The sequence below is a fragment of the Ambystoma mexicanum genome, chromosome 2p (assembly GCF_040938575.1).
Source record: "Ambystoma mexicanum isolate Mex_15411 chromosome 2p, UKY_AmexF1_1, whole genome shotgun sequence".
NCBI lineage: Eukaryota > Metazoa > Chordata > Amphibia > Caudata > Ambystomatidae > Ambystoma > Ambystoma mexicanum.
Window position 1 is genome coordinate 315751645 of NC_090923.1, and position 24435 is coordinate 315776079.

Sequence of the window (24435 nt, forward strand, 5' to 3'; positions counted from 1 at the left end):
ACCTCCTTTAGGTCAGCCTAAATGTCCTCATATAGCGGGTTGGTGGTAGTCTGCAAAGCTATCAAGTGCAGGTTTGTCCCTGAGCCAGGTCATCATAACTATTCAAATTAATTGATTAGTACTTTCAGTTCGTTAGATGCACGTGACCATGCATCTTCCAAGAAATCAAAGCGAGAAGTTTATTCTCAGGAACTCATTCGTTATTGCCGGGTATGGAAGTTCTGCCATGCATAGTGACAGCCAAAGCATATTCTCTTTCCTCCTCCCACTTGGAAGATGATAGATCACATTCCTCCACACAGTACACTGCCCGTTTGTACGTGTTGTTTTTGGCCAGAGGTATGGCCAGGGTTTTCTCATTGTCCTTGTTATTTGGAAAGAGAGACCTGCGTTGGTTATTGTAATTTCTTTGCCACAACCCCGGGCATATACCTCATATCCCAAAGACAGCAGCAAGGATAATTCGCCCAGGAGATTAACTTCCAGTAAGTTGGATGCAAAGTTTATGACCACTCTATCATTTCTAAAGCGTGAAGTAAATTCTACTTTAAGTAAATCCTTTGAGGTCATCATTCCCAATCATAGTATCTCCTTTATTGGTGATGTAAAATGTGATGCCATTTATGATGCCATTAGTGATGTCATCTATGATGTCATGTTAACTAACGAAGAAGCCTTGTGCGCATGAACCTGTATGACTAAGAAGCCTTGTGCGCATGAACCTGTATGACAAACCTCTTTCATATTCTTGTAAAAGCGCCTCGATGCCTCCGGGCTCCAAGCTGCGCGATACAAATGCAAATAAATAAATGTGTGCCAGTATGAGCAGTGCACAGTAGGGGCACAAGTTATGACCAGAACTCATCAGATCTGGAGCTGCGTTTCCCACGGCTAAAAATCAACAATTTTTTTGAAAAAAGAAGGGCCATATCCCTTCTCTCTCTGGACATCCCCATAGCATACTACAGAGGTTCTCATGCGTCCCTTTTCAAAAATATGTCATGTCATCATTTGCTAATGGACCCACATGTCCAAGATGGCCAGTACCTGAAATTTTCCAGTAAGAGTTCAGCCAATGAAAAGACACCACAATCTGACGTAGCAGATCTTATCTATGTATCTGGTCCAAGCCAACTAAACTGAATTCTTTTCTCATCAGCCACTGCAATTCAAGCTTTTCAATTCAAACTTGCAAATCCACAATTGTATCTAAATAAATATGATAAAATGCTTCACATATATAGGGACGTTATGGTTATATGTAAAACCGAAAACCCCCTGAAATTCGCAAGTTATGGTAAGCTAAGCAACCATAACTCGCGCCACCACCGTGCACTGCTAAGAATAACACCTATGACATCAAACCCCTCTAATTTTGCCCCTCCTTGACAAAATCCCACCAAACTTTGCAAAAACATTTATATGTAGATCTATTATCAGTTTGCCAAAGTAAGTGTAGATTTGTCAAATGGCACCTCATTTATAAGCCTTTACATTATTTTGGGACTGCCCCCTCTTGACAGAATCCCACAAACTTTGCAAATTCATTCGGGATCAGGTCAGGAATAAAGGTGCAAAATTTCATCAGTTTCATTAAGTAGCGCCAAAGTTATAAGCCATCCAAGAACTGCTTTTCACCAACCATGTAATGCTGAGGTGTCCGCAAACTTCTCAGGACTGTTCGCGAACATTCGAACCCAGGGGAGTTGCTAGGTCTGGAAAAGACCCGGGGCTAAGCTGATGTCGGAACTGTTGGCACTGGGGGCTAGCTAGTGTTTTGGCTGTAGCTCCTGAGATTCTATCTGGGGCTACAACCAAAAGATCAGGGGCTACAGCCCCCTTAGCCCCCCCCTAGCAACGCCCCTGTTCGCACCGTTTGCGGGGGAAAACACCCGTTTTGTTGCTTCTTGCAGCCATATCCCATCCCATCCTCATCACCCCTCACATCCACAGAGATTATTTGATAAGTTTGACAAGTGCAATGTTGGGTTTTTTAATATGTTTTTACTGCGATGTCCACAGACAACGGTCGCTGTCTGCGAATCCAAGATGGTGGGCGTTTCCAAAAAACTGACGCACTTCATACTTTTCACTTTCCAATCAGTGGGCGCGTCTGATGTCCGCAGACACCACGTTGCCTTCCAAGCCAATTCGAGTCCTGTCCGCGGAGCGAACAGGAAAATGTGTCCGAGGAGCGGACATAGATATCACTAATTTTTTGGGACCTACTTTTTGGTACTTTTAAAAAAACTACTGGACGGATTTCCACCATATTTACAAAAGCACCCTTTCGGGACCAAGCCGCCACTCCTGTCGCAAATTTGGTGAAAATTCGTCCGGGGGTTTGGGCTGTAGGCGTGAGCAAAGTTTTTTCTCCATTCAGTCTATGGGAAATAAAAGACATTTTGGGACCCCCCCATAACAATTGCAATAAAATTCATAGTGTGCCAAATACTTTTTTTTGCAAAGTTTGGCGAAGATTCGTCCAGGGGGCGCGAAGTTATAAGCCGCCCAAAAAGTGCTCTTCCTATGTGTTTAGCAACTTAACCATAACTACATGGCTGCTACCGCAGACCATGGGCCTCATTACGACCCTGCCGGTAAGGGGTTTACGCCAGCGTTAGCTGCGCCGGCCCCTTACCGCCAATTACGAGGTCCCCTAGCGCCATGGTGCTTTTAACACCTGCTTTTAGCAGGTGTTAAAATCCATGGCGCTAAGGGACCATGGAGTTAATTACGCCACCGTAATTTACGGTGGCGTAATTAACGCCTTCCCCACTCCCATTATGCCCTATGGGGCAAAAATGGGAATGGGGAAGGGTAAATGGGGATTGGGGACTTACCGCCCCGCCAAGGTCGGAATGGGGCGGTAAGTCCGCCAACCACCATGGCGTAAACGTAGTTTACGCCATGGTGGTAAAGTCACGGCCCAGGCGGTAACTTACCGCCTGGGTCGTAATGAGGCCCCATGTAATATATATATGTATATATATATTTAGTGAAAAAACTTTGTTAAAGGGACGTTATGGTTCCAAGTAAAACCGAAACACCCCTGAAATTCCCCAGTTATGGTAAGCTAAGCAACCATAACTCGCACCACCACCGTGCATTGCTAAAACTAACACCTAGGATATCAAAGATGACATCACAAATGTCATTGATGACATCACTGATGACATCACATGTGCATTTACCTTTCATAAAAAGTCTGTGCAAGGGATTGTTATTGTAATGTTAATAAAAAAGTGTCAAGGATCATTAGAATAAAAATCATGAGGTACGTAGTGCATTAAGTAATGCATTAATCCAAATAGCATTGTATTATGAAGTTTATTCCAATATACTAAGGAACACATATAGTAACATAGGCATAGTGTGCATCAGAAATGATGGAGATGCAATATTAATAACCTTGCCATGTTAAATACTAAAATTATAAATGATTTCTTATTAGAGTCTTGCATACTGTGAAACATTTAATAAGTACCTTAACAATCCCACTTACTACATTATTGCATTACTGCACACAAAACACAAACAGACAACACATACAAATAGAGCATATACAGGGAAAGTGAAGTAAACTAAAAAACAGCAGTATTACCCGACAATCTTCATAACCTAACTGATTATCTTCATGCACAGAAATGATTGCTCTGCTTCAAAGCTACTACTTCCCTATGTATAACTATCACATATTGTGACTAGACCTTAAGGAAAGTAGTGTAAGTGCAATGTGTCCAAATATGAGCATATCCAGGGAAAGTACAGTAATAAAAAAACAACAGAACTATAAGACAGTGTTGATAACCTTACTAATCATCTTCATACATAGAAAGCATTGCTGTCTTCCAAGTCTGTGTTTTCCCCTTTGTATATGTTTCATATTTTTTGAGTGGACCCTTAGTGAATCACTGTAAGAAGATATTTGAAGTATAAGTCTACAAATATAGTACTTTGTACTATAGTATAGTGAATGTTTAGTTCCTGACTGTTACTGGCCTAGATATATCAGTAAAGGAAAAAAGAGTGAGCCAGACATGTGATGTCATCAGTGATGTCATCAATGACATTTGTGATGTCATCTTTGATGTCCTGGGTATAGACTGCATCTACTTTATATTTCTCAGTAAAGTACATAGACTCAATAAGATTTTCCAACATTTCCATTTGCATTTTGTGTTATGCTAATGGGAATATTCTGGCGTTCATCCTCCGTTCCAGGGACTGGAAAGGTGGATACCAGCCCAGCAGCCCAAGTTATTAGCCCAAGCGAAGCGAGGGTGGATAACAAGGTCTCTGGACCATTATCCCTCCACTGCAGCCCCTGAAATGGGCAATTAGCAGCCCAGGTTCCTAAAGCGGGAACCCGGGGTACTAAAAAAGCGGATTTTACTTCCTACACCGGGACGCCTTTGGAGTCCCGGTGTAGGAAGGAATTCCTTTTCCAAGATGGCCACCATGGAAAGGGAAGGCGGGGATTCCATACCGGGCCCCTCTTCTCTTTCCATGGCAGCTGCAGAAGGCAAAAAAAGAACCCTATGACCATATTACCACAAGCACTCTTCACCATCCAATCAGCGAACACGTTGCATGTCCGCAGACATGATTTAAGCTGATTAGCCAATCAGGACACTGTCCGCGGAGCGAACAGGGAAGTGTGTGTGTGACCTAATTTTTGGTTATTTTAAAAAAACTACTGCCTGGATTTTCACCAAATTTACAAAAGCACGCTTTCGAGACCAAGCCGCTGTTCCTGCCACAAATTTGGTGAAAATCCGTCCAGCGGTTTGGGCTGTCGTTTTTTCCCCATTCAGTCTATGGGAAAAAAAGACATTTTGGGGCCCCCCCTATAACTGTGCCCTCTCGGACCAAACCTCACCAAACTTTGCAAATAAATTCAGCCATATACTTTTTTTGCAAAGTTTGGTGAGGATTCGTCCAGGGGGAGCAAAGTAATAAGCCGCCCAAAAAGTGCTCTTCTATGGGATTAGCAACTTAACCATAAATACACAGCCACGGCAATGGCATTTCTCTGTAGGTGAAAGGGAGCTATGTGATTGTCACAGCACCAAGCTGCATGAGTTCCAGACAACAGGAGAAGGCCCCTCATTCATGGTTGGTTCCAGTTACAGGTCCACAACTCTCAGCTGAAGAAGGATTACCTTAATGATAGAGGGCTCAGAACTATATAGAGACACCAATGAATGGGATAGAGACACTGTGGAAGGTCTCCCCTGTGGAAGTGCAAATCTTCACCTTGCTGTATCTGACTTGGGCAATGGTTGTCCCAGCAGCAGTCTTCCAGTTTCTCTGTGTCTTCTCATGCTTCGGATACTTGGTGCAAATGGTTGACTGCCAGAATTGCTCCAGATGCTTCCCAAATATACAGAAAACCGGAGTGGGGAGACTCCAGACCAACAATGTTCAAACAACTCTGCTGTCCAATCATAGAGAGCAAGCTCGGGTACAGCAATGACCTCTCAACAGGTTTGGGATATGTACTGAGGTCTTCTGCCGTCCCTTAGCCAGCCCAAACCAGTTCCATGCACACAAAGTCTATTTCCTGGACTCTGGACAAAGCCTGCAAAGATGATTGCCCATATACGGCCATTTTCTACATCTACCTGGGACGAACACAGACAGAAGGACAGTTAAGTACACCAATAGTGCTCAAACAACATTAATAACCACAAAAGGCAGCCATGAGGTAAACAAATGTTTATAGGAGACCATCAACAATGGAAAGATAAAGGTACCACTGCCCCCGTCCTTTCTGGACTGCAGTAAGTATGGACACAATGCCCATATTGCCAACTGAAAATGGAAACTTGGTGCGTGCCCACTACTGACAATGTGGGAGGTAGTAGTGCTAGGCCATTGACCTAAGTGGGGGACAGGTTTCCCATGCACTGCTGTGCTTAAGGACTAACCAGTGCCTCCACAATTAAATGAATTAAGCAATTAACGGAGTTAGGTAAAAAATAGCATCCCTCTCAGAAAATGAGGCCAGGGTCTTAAAACATCAGCAGATATTTTGGTGGTCCCAGTGAAGTCGATGGAAAGGCTGGCATTTCTTTTATAGGGGCTTCATTTTGGAGCATCAATGGGAGAGTAATATATTGGGGCGTCTCCAAAACACACTTTTTCCTATTAATTTCCCATAGACAAAGGTTTTCCCTCACCTGCAGCCTGACCTGCTGCACAGATTCATGCCAAGTTTCGCAAGGATAATGTGTCTTCATGTGGGCAGAATGGATGTACGTTGATGCTGGCATTCCTAACCCTTGTAGACTTTCCATTACCTATACGCTGAGGGTTTGTAGATGAGAATTGTCATTCCCAACACCTGTAGACTTCACTTCTTTCTGGGTAGTAACCTAAATTTTTTTAATACTTTTTGTTTTCGCTGATTTCCACTTTTTTCCCTTTTCCTTGTCTAGTCTAAATGCGATTTCTGTGTATATTGCACGTTTGGTGTGCGTATGCATGTCCTGTGCGTATTGGCTACATTCTGCCATGCATGCCCCATGCAGCTCCGTGTGTGTTGTCTTTCTGCTTTATTCCGATCATGTTATTGCTGCTCTTAGTGTGACCTTGTATGCACATCGGGCTCATGACACAAGGCGTGTAACTGTCATGTCATTATTCACGAAAAGTGTGCTGTTGTTTGCAATCATGTGGCACACAAAAGTGCATGTGACATACTACACTCTGTCATGAAGCCCCGTGACATAAAACAAAGGCCAGATGTGAATGAATTGTTTTAACATTTCTTTATTAGGGTATTTTACAGGAGAGTCAACATCAACTCTCTTTAAGCCAAGAACGTGGACAAAATAACAATATATGTGTCAGGACAATTCTTGACCAAGATGTGATCACATATAAGTTAGCGTCCATCAGGGAGGTGCAAAACTATTCAAAGTAAACGTTCTTCTGTCCTTGTTAGGCCCAGGTGCTAGTCTTTCCAGGTGGCTTAATGCAACAAAATAGTTTTGGTGAATAGGTGAAAATGAATCCAAACAAAACAAAAGACAAATGCTCCTTGGATCCCGCTGCATCCTTCACAGTCCTTTAAAAAAGTGTCAATCTCTGTAATACATTACTTCCATGGCAATGCTCTTGTGCAGGTAGGGGATGTTGGGGAGGCTTCCACTACCTGGAGCCTGAAGGTTGTTCTGTAGTGGGGGAGGGGTCATGCTAGATCTGACCTAAAATTCAGGCCGGGAGCCATAGAAAGAAAGGAGGTGTCCCATTCAAATAATTGGGATTCTTAGCTAAGGGACCTCTGCCTAATCTCTCCTTAGGTACCCCACTGTCTGCTGACTTCTCTCACCCTACATCCTTCCACACCGTTTTTTATTCCGTCTGCGCCACTGCAAAAGAGGTCCAGCCATATGCAAATCAGTCATATACTGCCACCAATGGTAGCAGCCCAGCCCGAACTGCTAGGCCATGTCCCCATTGCACAGAAACACAAGATATTCCAGACATGTTTCGACCTTGCTGGGCCTCCTCAATGAGGTGCAGCTTGGTTCTGTATGCCACAGCGAGCCTAGAGACTCAAGCTATTCCTCACTGATGACGCCCAGAAACATTTCTGGGGATGCTTATGGTCTCGTGCAGAAGGGACGTGACCTAGCGATTGAGCTGCACTGCCCATTTTGGGGTGGGACTAAGCCTGATTTTGCATATGGTCTTTCACTTTCTGTGATGGCTTGGCAGGCTGAACAATAATGGTCTGGAGGGTTGCAAAGAGCTTTGCCTGTGGTTATGATTAATTCAAAACCTTCCAGCCATCACCTTTTTGTATTGTTTGACTTCTCTCACACATCCACTAACCGCAGCCACTTGCTTGTTCCTCCTTCCATCTTACACAACCACTGGACTTAGGGTGATTGAGTGCCTGTTTGTTCTTCCCCTTTGATATCAGGTTCTTCCAAGCCCCTCCTTTTCACTGCTTCCTATATTTTTCTCCACAGTTCCTTTTATCAGCTGCTCCTCATCTCCCCTTAGCAACTCTTCCTTAGATCCTCTTTTTGAATCTTCCTTCACCCCTCTTTTCAGCCACTGTGTAGTTCCTTTCTCCAGCCGATCCTTAGTTCCTTTCTTCCGCTCATCTGTGTTTTACTACTGCACCTTAAAGGTTTAAAAACATGCAACAAATGAATTTGCTTCATAATACCTCCTCCACATAGTCATTGCTTGAGACAGACTTGCTTATTGTTGTTCATGGTGTGAAAAAAAAAAAACTGTTCTGTGTCATATAGGCAGGCATGAACATGTGCTTGCCATGGGCATATGACATGCTCTCACGCTCTTTTGTTTTGGACCCCTTCCAACGAAATAGCCTTCATGAAAAGAAAGAACGAGCAGTGGGCTAAGCTTTGCCCCCAGAATGTGAGATGGCATACATTTCGTAGAAGACAGCACAGTACTATATTGTGAGAAAAGACGATATATCTAGGATGACAGAATAGTCCAGCGGCAATGGCTGGATATATGGCCATCAACTCTTTGGTTCCATAGTCTCAAATTTGGCTGACTGATCACACTCACCCCCACACTAATGCTTTATGCTCTTCATTTGGGGTGGCTGCCCAATTTTTACAACTCTAGCTCAAGGATTCGATCTTTAGATCTGTACCATGCTGATTTATTTGTTTTTTATATTACGTAAACATAGATAGGAGCAACAGAATGCTGTAGATGCTGTTGAAGGTAATATATGAGGTAAGAAGGGGTGTTAGAATATGTGGCACAGGATGACCCGGCTATGGGGGTGGGATGTCATGCTATGTTTAATTTTATAAGTAGCACTTTCTGGTGCTGGTATGTTTTGTAGCACAGTAGGTGTTACTATCACCAAAAGTTATATACTGAAGTTTATTGAACTCAAAAGAGAGGAGGAAAGGCTGAGTCTGCCTTGCTGGGATTTAGTATTGGGTTCTGGTATATGAACACAGAACTCTACAGCTGCGTAACCCGCTGAGCAATTTTCAGAACCATTGTGGCATCCACATATATCAATATGAATTTCAACTTTGTTTTATGTCCATAATCAATATGTTCTCCAAGGAAAGATGAGAACTCTCCACAGGTTGTGATAAAGTGAATGCAAAAACGGTATTGCTACAGTGAACAATGAACAATGAATCCATTACAGGATCCATTGGTCAGATTGAACAACAACAGCAAGGCTGCTGGGTCTGAGTCACTAGACAATATCATTGTTTTTCAAAAATATTGTACTGACATATTTTCTTAATGCAACTAGGTGGTGGGCCCTTTCACCCTGTGGCCTTTCTCCAATCTGCCACAGTCCTACCTATTATAGGGCCCTGACCCCTCCTTCCAGTTTATCTTTGTCCTAACAGAACTTACATGTATCTTGCAAAGAAGGCTGGTATGGGAATTGGGTAGTGTGCCCAGCCCCTGAGGATGGTTTACACATTTGATGTGGGACTTTGGGTTAGTTAGTCCCTCCCCATGGGCGGTCCTATCTCTGCTTGCCACACCCTGACCCTGCCTTCGGAATGGACTCCCTTAGCCTAACCTAGCTTAGGTGTAGGAGTGTGGAGACATTGTGAGCCGCTTCATTTGCCCACCCTGCTCTTCCTGTTGTTGTTTTGTATAGGATTTCTGCACCTTCTTTCCTACCTGAAGGGGAGCCGAGTAAGCAGGTATGGCTGGCTTGTATCGGGAGGATATCTCAGGGACAACATGCTCGCCTTGGAAGCAAGACGACAAAGAGCAACACAGGTTCGATCCCCGGGTCCACGCTTAGAAACCTCTGGGTATTAAGCGTGTTATAAATAACCAATCATATCATATCATACCTTATCACCACTCATACACGCTTCCCTTAAAGGAACAGTAGGCCTATGTGCTTCCATGTGATAAAAGCTCTGCCTTTGTTGGTGATTAGTGGAGTCACCAGCATGCTTGGCCACTCCGCCATTTACTAGTAAGGTCAGGAAGGGGTCTACTGCACAGATCTGAATAAATACATAATGTCTGTTGCTAATGTAACTAGTACGAGTATAGCGTATTCTTATTCATGCATAGTTTCTACATTCCGCCATCAAATGTATGAGACATGCATGTTCATGGTGTGGCCTTTTATGTGGATGCATCATACATGCCATTAGGCCTATGACACGTGCCGGTTGTGTGTGCATGTTAGTCTAATTGTGTAGATGTTGCTCATGGTAGGGCTTTGTGTACACTTGCATCATACTCGGAAGTATCTGTGTGGTAGGCCCTGTCAAAGGAAGGGTGGGGCTATGTGAAGCCTTCTTTTTTGTTGAAGGGGTGCATGACTCATGAAGGCACTGTAACGTAGTGAGAGAGAGAAGAGTCAACATCTACCCCTGTTACAACTGTACAATCTGTACAGTAGTGGTAGGCTAGAAGTGGGCAGGTAGCTAGTTTATACAAATCCTAGCTAATGCAGGTCAACATTGATTGCAAGGTCATTTTGTGATGATTCAATTTAATCATTGATTCAGACATATATATAAAAGCTGAAGGTTCGTATAGAAAGGAAAAGACAATTGTTGAACCTTTAAAAACTCACATTTAAGGCCACATTGGGCTTACAGAAAAACATTTGCAAACTGTTTTAAACATCACAGTTCAGTGAGTGAGGGTTAGTAGTACAAGTATATGGTGCGAAATTCAATACTACTTGTGAACTAGTAGTATATTATGCTTGTCGACACATGGTAATGTTTCTGGTTTGGGGTGGAGTCAACCTTCACTTGTGTTGAATTGTTCGCAGGTGAAGGGTCCGAACTGTCATCAGGACGTAGTTCAAAAAAGAAGGGTGAGCGCCTAAAGGGACAGATGACACGTGAGTGGGGGTGACCTGGCATACAAATTAATCTATATAGAGTCTGCATGCTAAAAACCTACCTTGGTAGTGTCAGCAGTTGAACTTTGTTGGCTGCGCTGGTTACTGGCAGGTATTTGTAGCTATAGTCTACAAGAGGGAGTAACAGTAAGTTACCTAGGTATTATGGCGATTCATAGCAACTCGAAGTAATAATCGAAAAACAAAGGCATACCTTCCGAGGCCGGTATGGCAGGATCAATATGCCAGAGGGTTCGCGGGTGCACGGGTTAATTGCGTGGTTACAGGGACCAGAATAGGTTGGCAGTTGGCTGTGCATGGTTGCTGAAATGGGTGAAATATGTTGCAGGTAAGTATTTAATGGACTTACTCTTAACGATTAGAGAGATTTAAATAGATTGTATGACGTTGGGTGCCTGTGATTTCAGGGCAATTTAATAATTCCTATGACTTGTGACTGGGCACGGCTGTGAACGTGCCTACCATGATGGAAACAGGCTAAATGGTCTATTAATTAACTGACGCGAAAGCCGTGATCTCAAGACAAATTAATAAATCTTGTGACTGGGCACGACAAAGCAACTAACAGTGAAAGTGCCTAACACGATTGAAAAGGTCAAGGGGTCTGTTGAGTAGCCGGCGCGAATAATTGCAAAAACGAGTTAAGGTGCATTGTGGACACCGCATATCCATGAGGAAATTAGCGTATCCGTGCGCTGGAGGCGTGGCTAGCAGCCAGAGCTTAAAAAGCTCAGTGTTCTTACCTTGGTGGCGTAATGTCTTTCAACGCGAGCTTTGCGATTAGAGAAAGAGATGTGACTCTGCTGGGTAAAGAAGGAGAGTCATGGTTGACGCGCATGCGTAGTACCAGATCGGTTGAACTATGCGCATGCGTAGTTGGATCTGATCTGGAGATGCTATTTAGGAGCAGTGCACGCATGCGTGGATCAGCGGCAATGATTTCTAATTGGGTACTGCAAAAGGAGGGCAAATGGGTGAAAGACCACAAAACAAAACACGGTGCAATTGTCAAATATTAACCTAAAGTACGTTGTATGCAAAATATTGAATTAATAATGTAAGTGTACAGCATATTGTCTGTTAGGTTCACGGGGCCTCAAAAATGGCAAAGAAACCGTGGAATTCAGGATGTATGGATGGAACATGTTCTAAAAGAAGTTGTTGGTTAGTGGCAATTGGATGACACATGGATGTCTCAAAAACCTATAAATTATAGTGGTTAATTTGAGGTATATAGATGGCATGTGGTAATTAATGAATTATGTCGTTGCCGGACAATACAGGGGTGGTATTGTGGCTACAGGACTGGTTAAGTGATGTATCCAAACCATATGTGTTTGGTGCCATTGGTAAAACCTCTAATTAAAAGCATTTATGAATCCATGTTTATTGTGACATCGTAACTATAGAAGAAACATAATTTAACAAAGGTTTCAGGTGCTCAAAAAACTTTATAGTATAAGGAAGAACAACACGCTAGTAGTGGATTGACCAGAAGGGAAGTTGGAGTGTTATTATTTGAAAAAGAGGTTCCATTTGATAGCCACATTTAGACCTTGTTTGACTGAGTTAAGGCGGTAAATCCATCGTTGCTCCAGTTTACGAAGTGATAGGTCTCTATCTCCTCCTCTGAATGGTTTTCTGGATGTTTGAAGAACTTACCAGAAGATATCGCTGTGAGTGTGTTTTTTCTCTTTGAAATGTGCCACCATTGGCTTGTCTGGGATGTTGTTTTTTTATGCATGAACGATGCTCACAGATTTGTTGTCGTATTTCTCTTTTGCTTTTTCCGATGTATAGTAGCTTGTACGGGCATTGGATTGCATATACTGTCCATTTGCTTTTGCAATTGGTGAATGTGTTGAAGTTCCAGGTTTTACCTTTCAATTTGATGGATTTCATATCTTTTGTCAGACAACATACTGAACAGGAGCCACATTTGTGGTGGCATATGACGGGAGGTAGATTCCACAGAGTATTTTGTTGTTCAGGTTGTTTGGTAGTTTCAATGAAGGTATTCACTAGACGGTCTCTCAACGTTTGAATGCAAAGCGTGGTTTGGTGGGTTTGATGACAGGTCGGACCCTTCACCTGCGAACAATTCAACACAAGTGAAGGTTGACTCCACCCCGAACCAGAAACATTACCATGTGTCGACAAACATAATATACTACTAGTTCACAAGTAGTATTGAATTTCACACCATATACTTGTACTACTAACCCTCACTCACTGAACTGTGATGTTTAAAACAGTTTGCAAATGTTTTTCTGTAAGCCCAATGTGGCCTTAAATGTGAGTTTTTAAAGGTTCAACAATTGTCTTTTCCTTTCGGTACGAACCTTCAGCTTTTATATATAGGTCTGAATCTACGATTAAATTGAATCATCACAAAATTACCTTGCAATCAATGTGTGACCTGCATTAGCTAGGATTTGTATAAACAAGTTACCTTCCCCCTTCTAGCCTACCACTATTGCACAGTTGTAACAGGGGTAGCTGTTGACTCTTCTCTCTCTCACTACGTAGGCCCTGTCAAGCAACTAAGTGGATATAGAGAATTCAGACATCAGATACATTTGTTTAACATCTTTTAGTGCACTATTGGTTTAATCTGGGTAACCGTGGCCTTAATTTACCTAACAGGGGCATAAACCATGTGGGAGGTTTGCGTGTATCCTAGTGTAAATAGTACCTAATGCCACTGTCCAGGTTTCCATAGGCTTCACTGTAGATTTTCTTCACACATTCTATCAAATCCAACGGGTCAGCTTTTAGTTTACATTAACTCAGTGAAGGTCGAGTTCAATAATCAGACAAAAGTGGGTGCTTACATATTTTCATATATACAATGTATTCCACATCCACACATTATTGTTGGCATTAACATATAAAAGATCATAGATTCTCTCATACTGTTCTGCAATCGAGGGACCCTTAGCATGCCTGTGCTGCCTCAGTGCGGGAGTCCTGCATTGGCAAACTTTGCAGAGCTGCTTTCTGGGGTGTTGACATAGCTTCAATGATTAGTACATTAGCATAATGACATGATGATATAAGCCGAGAATCTTTGACCACCTTCCATCTGTATAACATCTAAATCTTAATATCCATCAAGGCCTTGCACCGTAACATCTGCTGTTCCTCTTTAAATTGGCAGTGTACAACAGATTGCATTATACACATTCACTGTTGGTTAACCCTTGCATTCCACACCTCTTCAGCAAGCTAAAATAGATCAAAATGTGGGCATGTCCATCTCACACAGTCACTCAGTCACGGCAAATCAAAAATGCACCAGGTCTTTCGAGGTCTTCCCTTGCAGGACCCATGACTGAATCATCTATTTCAACCTCTGCCTCTTTCACTTTCTTCCTGTCTTCTTCCAGCCCTGAATCACATCCGAGATCCAGAAACTCAAAACAAACATGTGCTGCATACAAACCACAGATCCCACCTTACTCCCTGTCTACACAAATGCCCTTATTGTCCTCACCTCTGCATTGGACTCTGCCAAATCATCTAACTTCGCACATCTAATCTCCTCCCTTTGTCTACTCCTAACCTGTACTCCTAACCTCCTTGTCTTTGCTCCACTATATTTCCTCTCAATTGTCCAAACTTTGTAACATCCTCACAGCCCTCCTACCTCTCCCTTACCCATCCTCCTTCTGTTTACTGCCTCTCGTGTACCCCTATATTCTTGGCTACTTCTCCCACACCTCTCCTACCAAATTAGCACCCATCCTCCACAGGGGTAACCTATCTTCTGCTACTATCGACTTGTTCGCTCCTCAAACAGTCAAAAACATCCTGGCTAACTATCACCCAGTTCTCTCTACCTATTATTCATAGGCCCTTGAGCATGAGGTCTTCAATTGGATCACTACGTACCTTGAGGATAATGTCTTTGTCGATCCACCACAATCTGGCTTGAGTAGTAAACACTATGCCGACATTGCACTCATGCATATGTTGAGCTTTCTCTCTGAGGCTCATCACTCTAAACTCTTTGCTATACTCATTCTTTTGGACCTCTCTCCAACTTCTGACAATATAAACCATTCCTCTCTACTCCTCACTCTCCAGGACCTTGCATTTCACAAACCTTCTCTCAGACTTATTGCCTATCTCCCTGCCGGTGTCCCCCAAGAATCCAACCTTGGATCCCTGCTCTTCGCCCTCTGTACCTCTGCCCTCGAAGACTTATAGCATCCATTGATTTGTACAATCACCTTGTTGCTGATGACACTCAAATCTTATTCTTTTTTCCCTCCTTTACCCCAGCCATATCAGACCCAATAACCAACTGCTTCACAGCGGCACGTCACTGGGTGGCTATTTGCTACCTCATGCAGAACCTTTAAAAAATGGAAGTCATCTTGTCCCTGCTTTCAACACCATCGCTACACTCCCTACTGCTATCTCCTTCTGACTCACCTTTTTGCGCCCTTGTCCAAGTCTTATAACCTTGGGGTCCTCTTTGATAGCGACCTATCGCCTGCAACACAACATCACTACTACCACCTGTGCTGCTCAATTTAACCTTCTCAAAGTTTGGAAAATTCATTTATTTCTTACCCATCTACAAATACTGCACAGTCATGCTCCTAACTCGACTACTGCTAATGCCTACTGCTTCGCTGTGCACCACCACTTCTACCTATTGACACCATGTTGGTTGGCTCCTCATGCACAAAGTGGCCCAAGTTCATACTCCTTGTCTACAAAGCTATCAATGGTCTTGCTCCTCAGTACCTGTCTGACTGTATCTCTGTCTACTCACCATCTAGTTCCCCCTGCACCTCCTCTTCATTGAACCTCACTCTCCCATGTGCCCCCTCTCGCAAAATAGTAATGTAATGAAGTATTTTCGAATATTTGCACAGTATTCCTCTTTAGTTTGACGCACTTGCCCACCATAGGTTAATCTTGCCTTTCGAAGTCACCTGTTTCTTATATTGTTTGTTTTGAACCTGGTCAGGTCCAACTTTGTCCACATAATCATAAAGTGGCTAACAACTTGTTCTGATCTGTTGTGCTATTGTACATGCAACCTACCGGGATTGCCTCTGTTATCTGTAAATGTGTTAAGTAATTACTGATGAAAATTGACATACCTGTTCTTCAAATAAATACAAATACACTCACCCGTTTAATATTTCACACACGTTATGCTAGTGTTAGTAGAAGTGGAAACTAGGAATGAATATATGCATTGATCACTCCACAAATGAATAAACACACATAAATGTACAGTCTTGTGTACATTTCCATCTCTGCTGCTGAATTATTGCTCTAATCAATATTGAATTCTTGCACTACTGATATTCCAGCTTTTTATAACTGGCAATGAGGCTATTATTGACAAAGCTTCCTTCACTCTTGCTTTCTCTATGTCTGTCAAAGAGGGATTGCAACCATTCCGTAGATGACGGGACATGCTCTATATTTTCGTCACTGCAATAATAATCTTTGATAGAACTGTGTGCGGCAAGTGAACTGACAGTACTTTGCTAGTAAAAGGATTTGCCAAAACATTCATTCCGTTATGAAATCGGATATACAAAATTATAGAAGGTTTCCAAATGTACTTGCTGACCACACATAACAACACACAATCTTACCAGCAGAAGAGAATGCCGTCATGACAGCTATTTTCAAATGAATTGTCTAACTAGTCCCACTCCATCCACCTTGGAGCATTCACCAGTGGAGGACATGTTCTAGCTGGGAACAGCTGCTTCCCCATAGGAGGGAGCACATGTTCTAGCTGCGAACAGCTGTTTCCCCAGAGGAGGACATATTATAGCTGGGAACAGCTCTTTCTCCACAGGAGGGAGGACATGTTCTTCATGGGAACAGCTGTTTTCCCAGAGGAGGGAGGACATGTTCTAGCTGGGAACAGCTGTTTCCCCATAGGAGGACATGTTCTAGCTGGGAACAGTTGTTTCCTCAGAGGAGCATATGTCCTAGCTGGGAATAGCTGTTTGCTGTGGATGTTTGCTCACAGCCTGACAATCTAGAAAAAAAAAATGTTTTTTTTTCCTGTCACATTTCATTCAATCTGATCAATAATATCTGTCTCTTTTTGCTCACTCTCACAACTATTTGATGGAAAATGTCTGACATTTTCTAATTTAAATCAATCACTGCTCCTTCCAAAGCCCATCAATTTCGAGTTGAGCTCCCTCACAAAAAACTAGCCAACCATTGTGGTGCTAAATGATTTTCCGTTTTCTCTCTGAAATTTTGAATCAATTCATGTTCCTTTGTAATAACGCTGTAGTGTGTTCACTTGATAGCCTCACAAACATTTTACCCAAACTCCCAAACATCAACTCAGAGGACTTTAAGTTTACTTCTTTGCACTACCAATGGATCACCCTTGTTGGACATTTGAAAGCTTGTGCCTTAAGTTAGCAACATTCAAATATTTGGGAAAAGAAATTCAGGCACCATCACAAGTTCTGGAAGGTGTGAATTCTTTCACAAAATGATTCTCCTATGTAATGAGTCCAGCGCAGATAACAAATGCATATGTTTCAATTTATGGTAATTGTTCACCTCTGTACTTGACCTCCATGTTCCCTCACAAGTGCTGCACGACCTGCTGTGTCCGTATCCCTTGACTCCACAATGGGAGGTTTGCTCCTACGACATGTCATCGTTGTTGAAAGTGTATATATATGGATGTTTGACTGTGAATAGGTTGTGTGGTGCCTTTGATCCTTTGGTTCAACATTGGATACCACCATTTCTAAGATTGTTCTAATGTATTATAATTGTAATTTTTTCCAAATGAACTATTTAAATGATGCATGCCGATGACTATCCTAGCATGATTGTAATTGGTTTGTGTTTTTATATTTTAGTGGAAATATTACTATGATAAATTCCTTGTAGAGCCTCATACTGATTATTTCATCAGCGCTTTCAATATACCGACAGCAAATCCAGGTGATGACGCACCTTCACACACTGTGTCTTTCACTTCACCAGGTACTACTTTTTAGAATTCAAATAAAATGAGTTTGAATTAAATGATGCATGGATTTCTGATGCTTTATGCTGGTGCATTCATTTAACAAATGCCTTTCTGCTGAGCATGCATTAATTTGGAGACAAATTGTAAATAACTTTTTTTGAACATCATATGCTTTTACATTTTAAAGATACATTAGAACTACCATCTAATCTGTAAGTACTTGTGTCATAAGGACATTATATTTTACGGTGTATGAATACACATATATATATATATATATTTTCACTGAAAAAACATTAACGTTATGCATGGGCGTTTCTAAGCGGGGGCTAAGAGGGCTATAGCCCCTGATCTTTTGGTTGTAGCCCCGGATAGAATCTCAGGAGCTACAGCCAAAAGACTAGCTAGCCCCGAGCCCCAACAGTTCCAACATCAGCATAGCCCCAGGTCTTTTCCAGACCTAGCAACTCCCCTGACGTTATGGTTAAGTTGCACTAATAAAACCCTATGAAATTAATTGAAAAAACATTGTTAAAGGGACGTTATGGTTGCAAGGTAAAATCTAAAAACCAAAGATATTTGCCAGCTATGGTAAGCCTTGGTACCATCTCATCTGTAAGTACTTGTGTCATAAGGACATTTTATTTTAAGATGTATGAATGCATATATATATATATATATATATATATATATATATATATATATATATATATATATATATATATATATATATATATTCACTGAAAAACATTAACGTTATGGTTAAGTTGCACTAATAAAACACTAGGAAATAATTGAAAAAACGTTGTTAAAGGGACGTTAGGGTTGTAAGGTAAAATCTAAAAACCAAAGACATTCGCCAGTTCTGGTAAGCCTTGCAACTATAACTTGCACCACCTCCATGCACTGCCAAGACTAACACCCAGGACATCAAAGATGACAGCACAAATGGCATAATCAATGACATCACTGATGACATCACATATGGGCAGTTGTTTTTGTTCAGTGACACTAAGAGATTTAAGAGGAGGACTTGATCTAGTCATACTGCATTGAAACATCATACACATACTCTAAAAGTGCTGTATATCTAGACCTTAACCTTGTGCAATGTTCGTAAGGTACTTTACTTAGGGTTTGGCCTGAGCACATGGTACACATACATGGAACAATAAGCAGGCTGCAGACAGACAATACAATTTGTATACATGATTATGAACTCTAATATTATTGTAATTGTCTGGTCATGGTATTACTTTCCTCCATAGTAGAGTTTCCCTTTATGTGCCTCAGATGTGTATGCATTGATACTCGCCATATATATTTTATGTACTAGTGTGTGTGCAGTAAATCTTGTATTGTTAGTTGCTATATCCAAGTTAAACATTAGCCAAGATTCTGATAGGCTTGGATTTTTTATTCATCTGGCCAAATACACTACTTCTATGGTTCATGCTGCAGCCATTGCCTATGTGTATGTATTACTAGATTTCTGTATTAACACCAAAGCTTCAGTACAACTTTTCTATTTCAATAAGTACATGTTGTGATACATGGAGTAGTTCATGAGAGGCCCCCTGATCACCCTTCATATGTTGCTAGCAACACTCTAAACAGAACCCTTTGTAAGGACTTTCCATCAGGATTGATGTCATATCAACAGTGATGTCAATGATGCCTCCTCTAGGCAAACCCTCACCGACATCCTCTTTGTCGTTCCCTCGCCATACATATGGTCTCTGTGTTTTATCCTTTCCCCTCTTCTCCCATTAATGGTGGCACCCATGGGAGGCCCTACTGGCCATCTTCGACTCCTCTAAGGTCATCATTAATGTTTACCTAAATGGTAGAATCTTGGTCAAAGGCCCTCAGGCCAATCTTCCCCTCTTTGACAGATGCTGCCCGCACCTCCTCAATTTCCTTCATTCTCCCGCTGTCCCCTCGCTTCCCTCCACAGCTTCCTTGCCTTTCCCTGATGCCTCCTCCTTGGCTACCTTGCCCTCTCCTCCTTCCTCTTCTGCCTCCTCTTGGGCTTCTTCTACACTTCTCCAGGGCGTACCTCTGATTTGTACCCCTCCCCAGAAGTCTTTCAAGGATGGCAACCTTCCCCATATTGCCACTCTTAACTCTCGCTCAGCTGTTAAACACTCCTCTGATATCTGCCGCCTCCTTGAAGAACTTGACCTCGAAGTCCTCTGTCTCACTGAGACATGGTTCATGGCAACCCTGTCATGAGCTTTCACACTCTCCTCCCTGACGGCTACAAGATCCGCTCAGCGCCCAGGTTCAACCGTTCCAGAGGGGGTGTAGCCCTGATCTTCGCCGAGTGGATTCCTGCCTCTGTCATTCCTACGCAAGCTTACTCCTCTTTCGAATGTCTTGTCTGCAGCAACTCTCTCTCTCCTAGCCATTCCCTTACTGTGGCTACCATCTATCGGCCACCTGGTCAGATCCCCTCCTTCCTCTCTGAGTGGGTGGACCTCTCCTCTTCCCTCCTGGTCTCGACCACTCAACTCCTCCTTCTTGGAAACTTTAACATCCACGTGGATGCTTCATGTCCTTCCTCTGGACTCTTTTGCGACCTCTAAAACTCTCTCTCACTCTCTATCCTCCCCTCTTGCCTGATTCACTATGCAGGGCACAGGCTTGATGCTCTGATCTCTACAGACCTTCTCCTCTCTATTCCTCTCACCACTCCTCTCTCCTGGAGTGATCACTTTCTCCTTTCCTCCCAGCTCACTCTCTCCACCCCTCAAGCCAAGCCAACTCCAACACTGCCACTTACCTTCTCGGTTATCTGACCCATGAAGCGTGTGTCAGTTGAGGCTTTCGCCAGCACTTTCTTACCCCCCGCCTCCCTTTGGCTGACTCACACCCTGACACAGCCCGCTCCATGCTCCACTCTGCTATATCTGATACTCTCGATGTTCTTGCCCCTGTCATGAGGATCCGCTTGAAGCCCAAACCAAGTGCAAATCCTGGTATGACTCAGACCTTGCCACCTTTAAATACAAGTGCAAGGTGGCTGAGAGAAAATGGCATGCTTCCGGTACATCCTCTGACAAAATAGCCTGCCGTCAGCCCCAATACCGGCTATCTGTCCACACCAAGAAGAGAGCCCATATCCAAGTCTGCATCTCTGCGGCATCTAACAACTCGGCCAAACTCTTAAAATCTGCAAGGAGCTGGCCAATCCTGCTGCAGTCTCTACCTCTCCTGTCCCCTCCCATGCCCTCTGCATGGCTGTGGCTTCTCATTTAATCTCTAAAGCTCAGGACTTCCTGTCCTTTCACTCTTCCTCTCCCCCTGCCCCCTCTTTTCGCTGTGTCACCCTTCTTCGGCCACCTCTCCTTCCTCCTTCTCTGCCTTTCCCCTGTTCTCTGCAGATGAGGTTTCTCAACACGTCTGATCTATGCAAGTCTCTTCAAAACAGGTTCATCCCTGTTCCTCCAAAACCATCAAAGACCACATTGACACCTTGGCCCCTGCTCTGGCTGACTTCTGCAACCACTCCTTCCCACTGGAGTCTCCCCTTGCCCCTGATGCACTCCCTTGTGCACCCTCTTCTTAAGAAACCCTATGCCGACCCGTCCTGCCCAGCTAACTATCGTCCAATCTCCATCACTCCTTTCCTGGGCAAACTCCTGGAAAAGATGGCCATCTCGCAGCTTAATCTTTACACTGAATCTGTTGGTTGTCTCCATGACCATCAGCCTGGCTTCAGAGCTGCCTGAAGCACGGAAACTGCTCTCCTGAACATCCGTGAAGACCTGCTCTCCAATCTCGATTCCAATACCCTGTGTGTCCTCATCTTAATTGATCTCTCTTCTGCCTTTGACATGGTCAACCATGCCATCCTGCTGAACCGTCTCTGTGATAACTTGGGTATCACCGATCAGGCCCTGGCTTAGCTGACCTCCTTCCTCTCTGATCGACCCTCCCAAGTCCAACGTTGGTCGTTCCTCTCCTATCTCTCTATCTCTACCTGTGGTGCTCCCCAGGGGTCTAACCTCTCTCGCTGGCTGTTCAACCACTACCTGGAACTTCTTGCCCACCGCATTGCTGCTCTCTGCCCCAACTTTCAGTGCTATGCAGATGACACTCAACTCATTTTCATGCTCCCTTCCGCCACTTCTTCTCCTTCTCTCAACTCTGACTGTCTGTCTGCTATCCAGGAGTGGTGTGCCACCAAATATCTCTTCCTTAATACCAGTAACACCGAGATTCTCCTCATCAGCACACCTGCTCCCTCCTTTCCTGTCGCTCTCTGGCTGGCCTCTGTTGGCCATCTTCCTGCTCCCACCTGTGAGGCTAAAAACCTTAGGGTCATCGTGAGGATGAGTGATGTGTCAAAATGTCAGATAGTCAAGCTATGTGAACAGCTGGACCGATTTTTTGGGTGGGACACAGCTGTATTCTATGGGTTGTAGCACTTGCGGGTTGAGGGCGATGTATGTTTAGGGCAAGGTGCAGTCAAATTGCGTGTATGTTAAAGGTGTGCGGCTGTGCAAACAGCTGGGCTGCATTTTTTCATGGGACCCAGTTGTATTCTGTGGGACACAGTGCACAAGGGTCCGGTGAAGAAGGACTGAGGCATATTAATCTTAGCCATGCAGTGTTAATCATATATGCATGGGAAGGAGTGCTATGTTCCACCTAACTGACCCCTCTTGTTCACCCGATTTGCTCACGATGGAGGGTGGGCGGCGGTAAGTACTTGATTTGGGAGTGAGATACGGACTAAGTGTGCGAGGGTGCCGAGGGAAAGAGTTTTGAGTGCCTTCCAGAAGGCAATGTTTTCCTCTATATGGTGGATGCTTAATGGGAAGGAGTTCCAGAGGTGGGTGCTTGGACAGAGAAGGAGGAATCCTTATAGGGGTTGATTTTGTCCCTGGAATGACAAGAAGAAGTGCTGCGCCTGATCTGAAGTTTCTTTAGGCCTGTAACATGTACATTTATGCTGCAGGATCTCCGGTCCTTGGTTGTAAAATACTTGATGGGTGATGCACATCGCCTTGAAGGAGAATTGACATCCGATCGGAAGCCAGTGAAGGACACAGAGGGTGTGGGGAGATGTATTCTCTGGGGCCTAGGGCTAGGACGAGCCTCATGGCATTGTTTTGTGCTCATTAGAGTTTTCTTAGCTACAATCCAAGGCCCTTCGGTATAAGGCGTTAGCATAGGCCAGACATGAAAAGTTGATAGCAATGATCGTGGAGAGTCTGCGTGGGAAGGCCAGGTAAGGATAAAGGCAGCAGCTAATGCTGCTGCATTTTTTGTGTAACCACATTTTACCACAGAGTTGATGTGATGTAGTAGGGTCAAGTCTGTGTCCATAATGCATGTGAGATTTTTTACTGTGTTGGATGTAGTGGGAGGCGTGGCTGTGGTGTGGGTTGAGGGAAGAGGGTGGTCTTTCGACATAGCATGATCTCTGTTTTGCTTGGATGGAGTAGGATGTGGTTGGCCGTCATTCAGCATTTGATCTCTGAGAGGCAGGTTGTGAGATTGGGGAAGGTAGACGGGGGAGCTATTCAGGATTTTGAAGATGATTTGTGTGTCATCTGTGTAATTGAAGCATGATAGACAGTGGGATCGAATGAGTGCAGGTAGTGGGCTCAGGTAGAGGTTAAAGACGAGCAGGTAGAGAGAAGTGCCCGGCGTTACTCCGTGGACGACTGTGCAGGAAGTCAAGGAGAACGGAGGCAGGTGTACTATTTGAAATCTGTTGGAGAGGAAGGAGGATATCCAATTCAGAGCTGAAACCCTGATGCCAGGGATGTGTAGATTCTTGGTGAGGATGGTGTGGTCATTGGTGAAGCACACTGCTAAGAGGTCGAGTCGGATTAGGGCACTGCAACCTTCTCAGTGTCTTTTAAGATCATCCCAGATGGAGACTAGGCAGGATTTATTTCCTCAAATTAACAAGGGGGGTCCTGGGAGTCCCTCTGCAAGACATTAGTCCTGGTTATGAGAGACTTACCCAGATTCTTTAGCTCACTATCCTTCACAGAGGAAACATATCCAAACATATCAGTCTTTGTCCGGCCCTGCTTAGTCCAGCACGGAAATGCTAGCAATTCTCCTCTGAACAAGAGTACCAACAGCAACCCTCATCAGTAGGGTGGAGCTGTGCCTCTCTATGAATAACGAGCAATGGGTCCACGTCTGGATTCCCCCAGTAATTTAGGGTGAGACCCAAAGTTACTTAAATTATGCAAATTAACAAGAGGGGTCCTGGGAGTCCCTCTGCCAGACATTAGTCCTGGTTACGAGAGACTCACCCAGATTCTTTAGCTCACTATCTTCACAGAGGAGAAATATAAAAAACATATCAGTCCTTGTCCCGCCCTGGGACAGTTCAGCACCGAAATGCTAGGCAATTCTCATCTGAACAAGAGTACCAACAGCAACCCCAGACATGTGTTTCAGTCTCGTTGGACCTCATCAGTAGGGTGGGGCTGTGCCTCTCTAAGAATAGTGAGCAAGGGGTCCACGTCTCGATTCCCTTAGGAACTTAGGATGAGACCCAAAGGTACTTAAATGATAAATGATGCAAATTAACAAG

The 24435-nt window shown here is 43.6% G+C and overlaps 1 protein-coding gene across 3 annotated transcripts in view; it reads left to right on the forward strand.

The window, feature by feature from the left end:
• IL17RB (interleukin 17 receptor B) overlaps positions 1-24435 on the forward strand; it is an 833505-nt gene that overhangs the window by 383012 nt on the left and 426058 nt on the right. For all 3 annotated transcript variants that reach the window (XM_069643631.1, XM_069643630.1, XM_069643633.1), the window contains exon 5: positions 17755-17881. In XM_069643631.1, coding sequence (XP_069499732.1) covers positions 17755-17881 — 127 coding nt within the window. The remainder of the gene's footprint in view (positions 1-17754; positions 17882-24435) is intronic.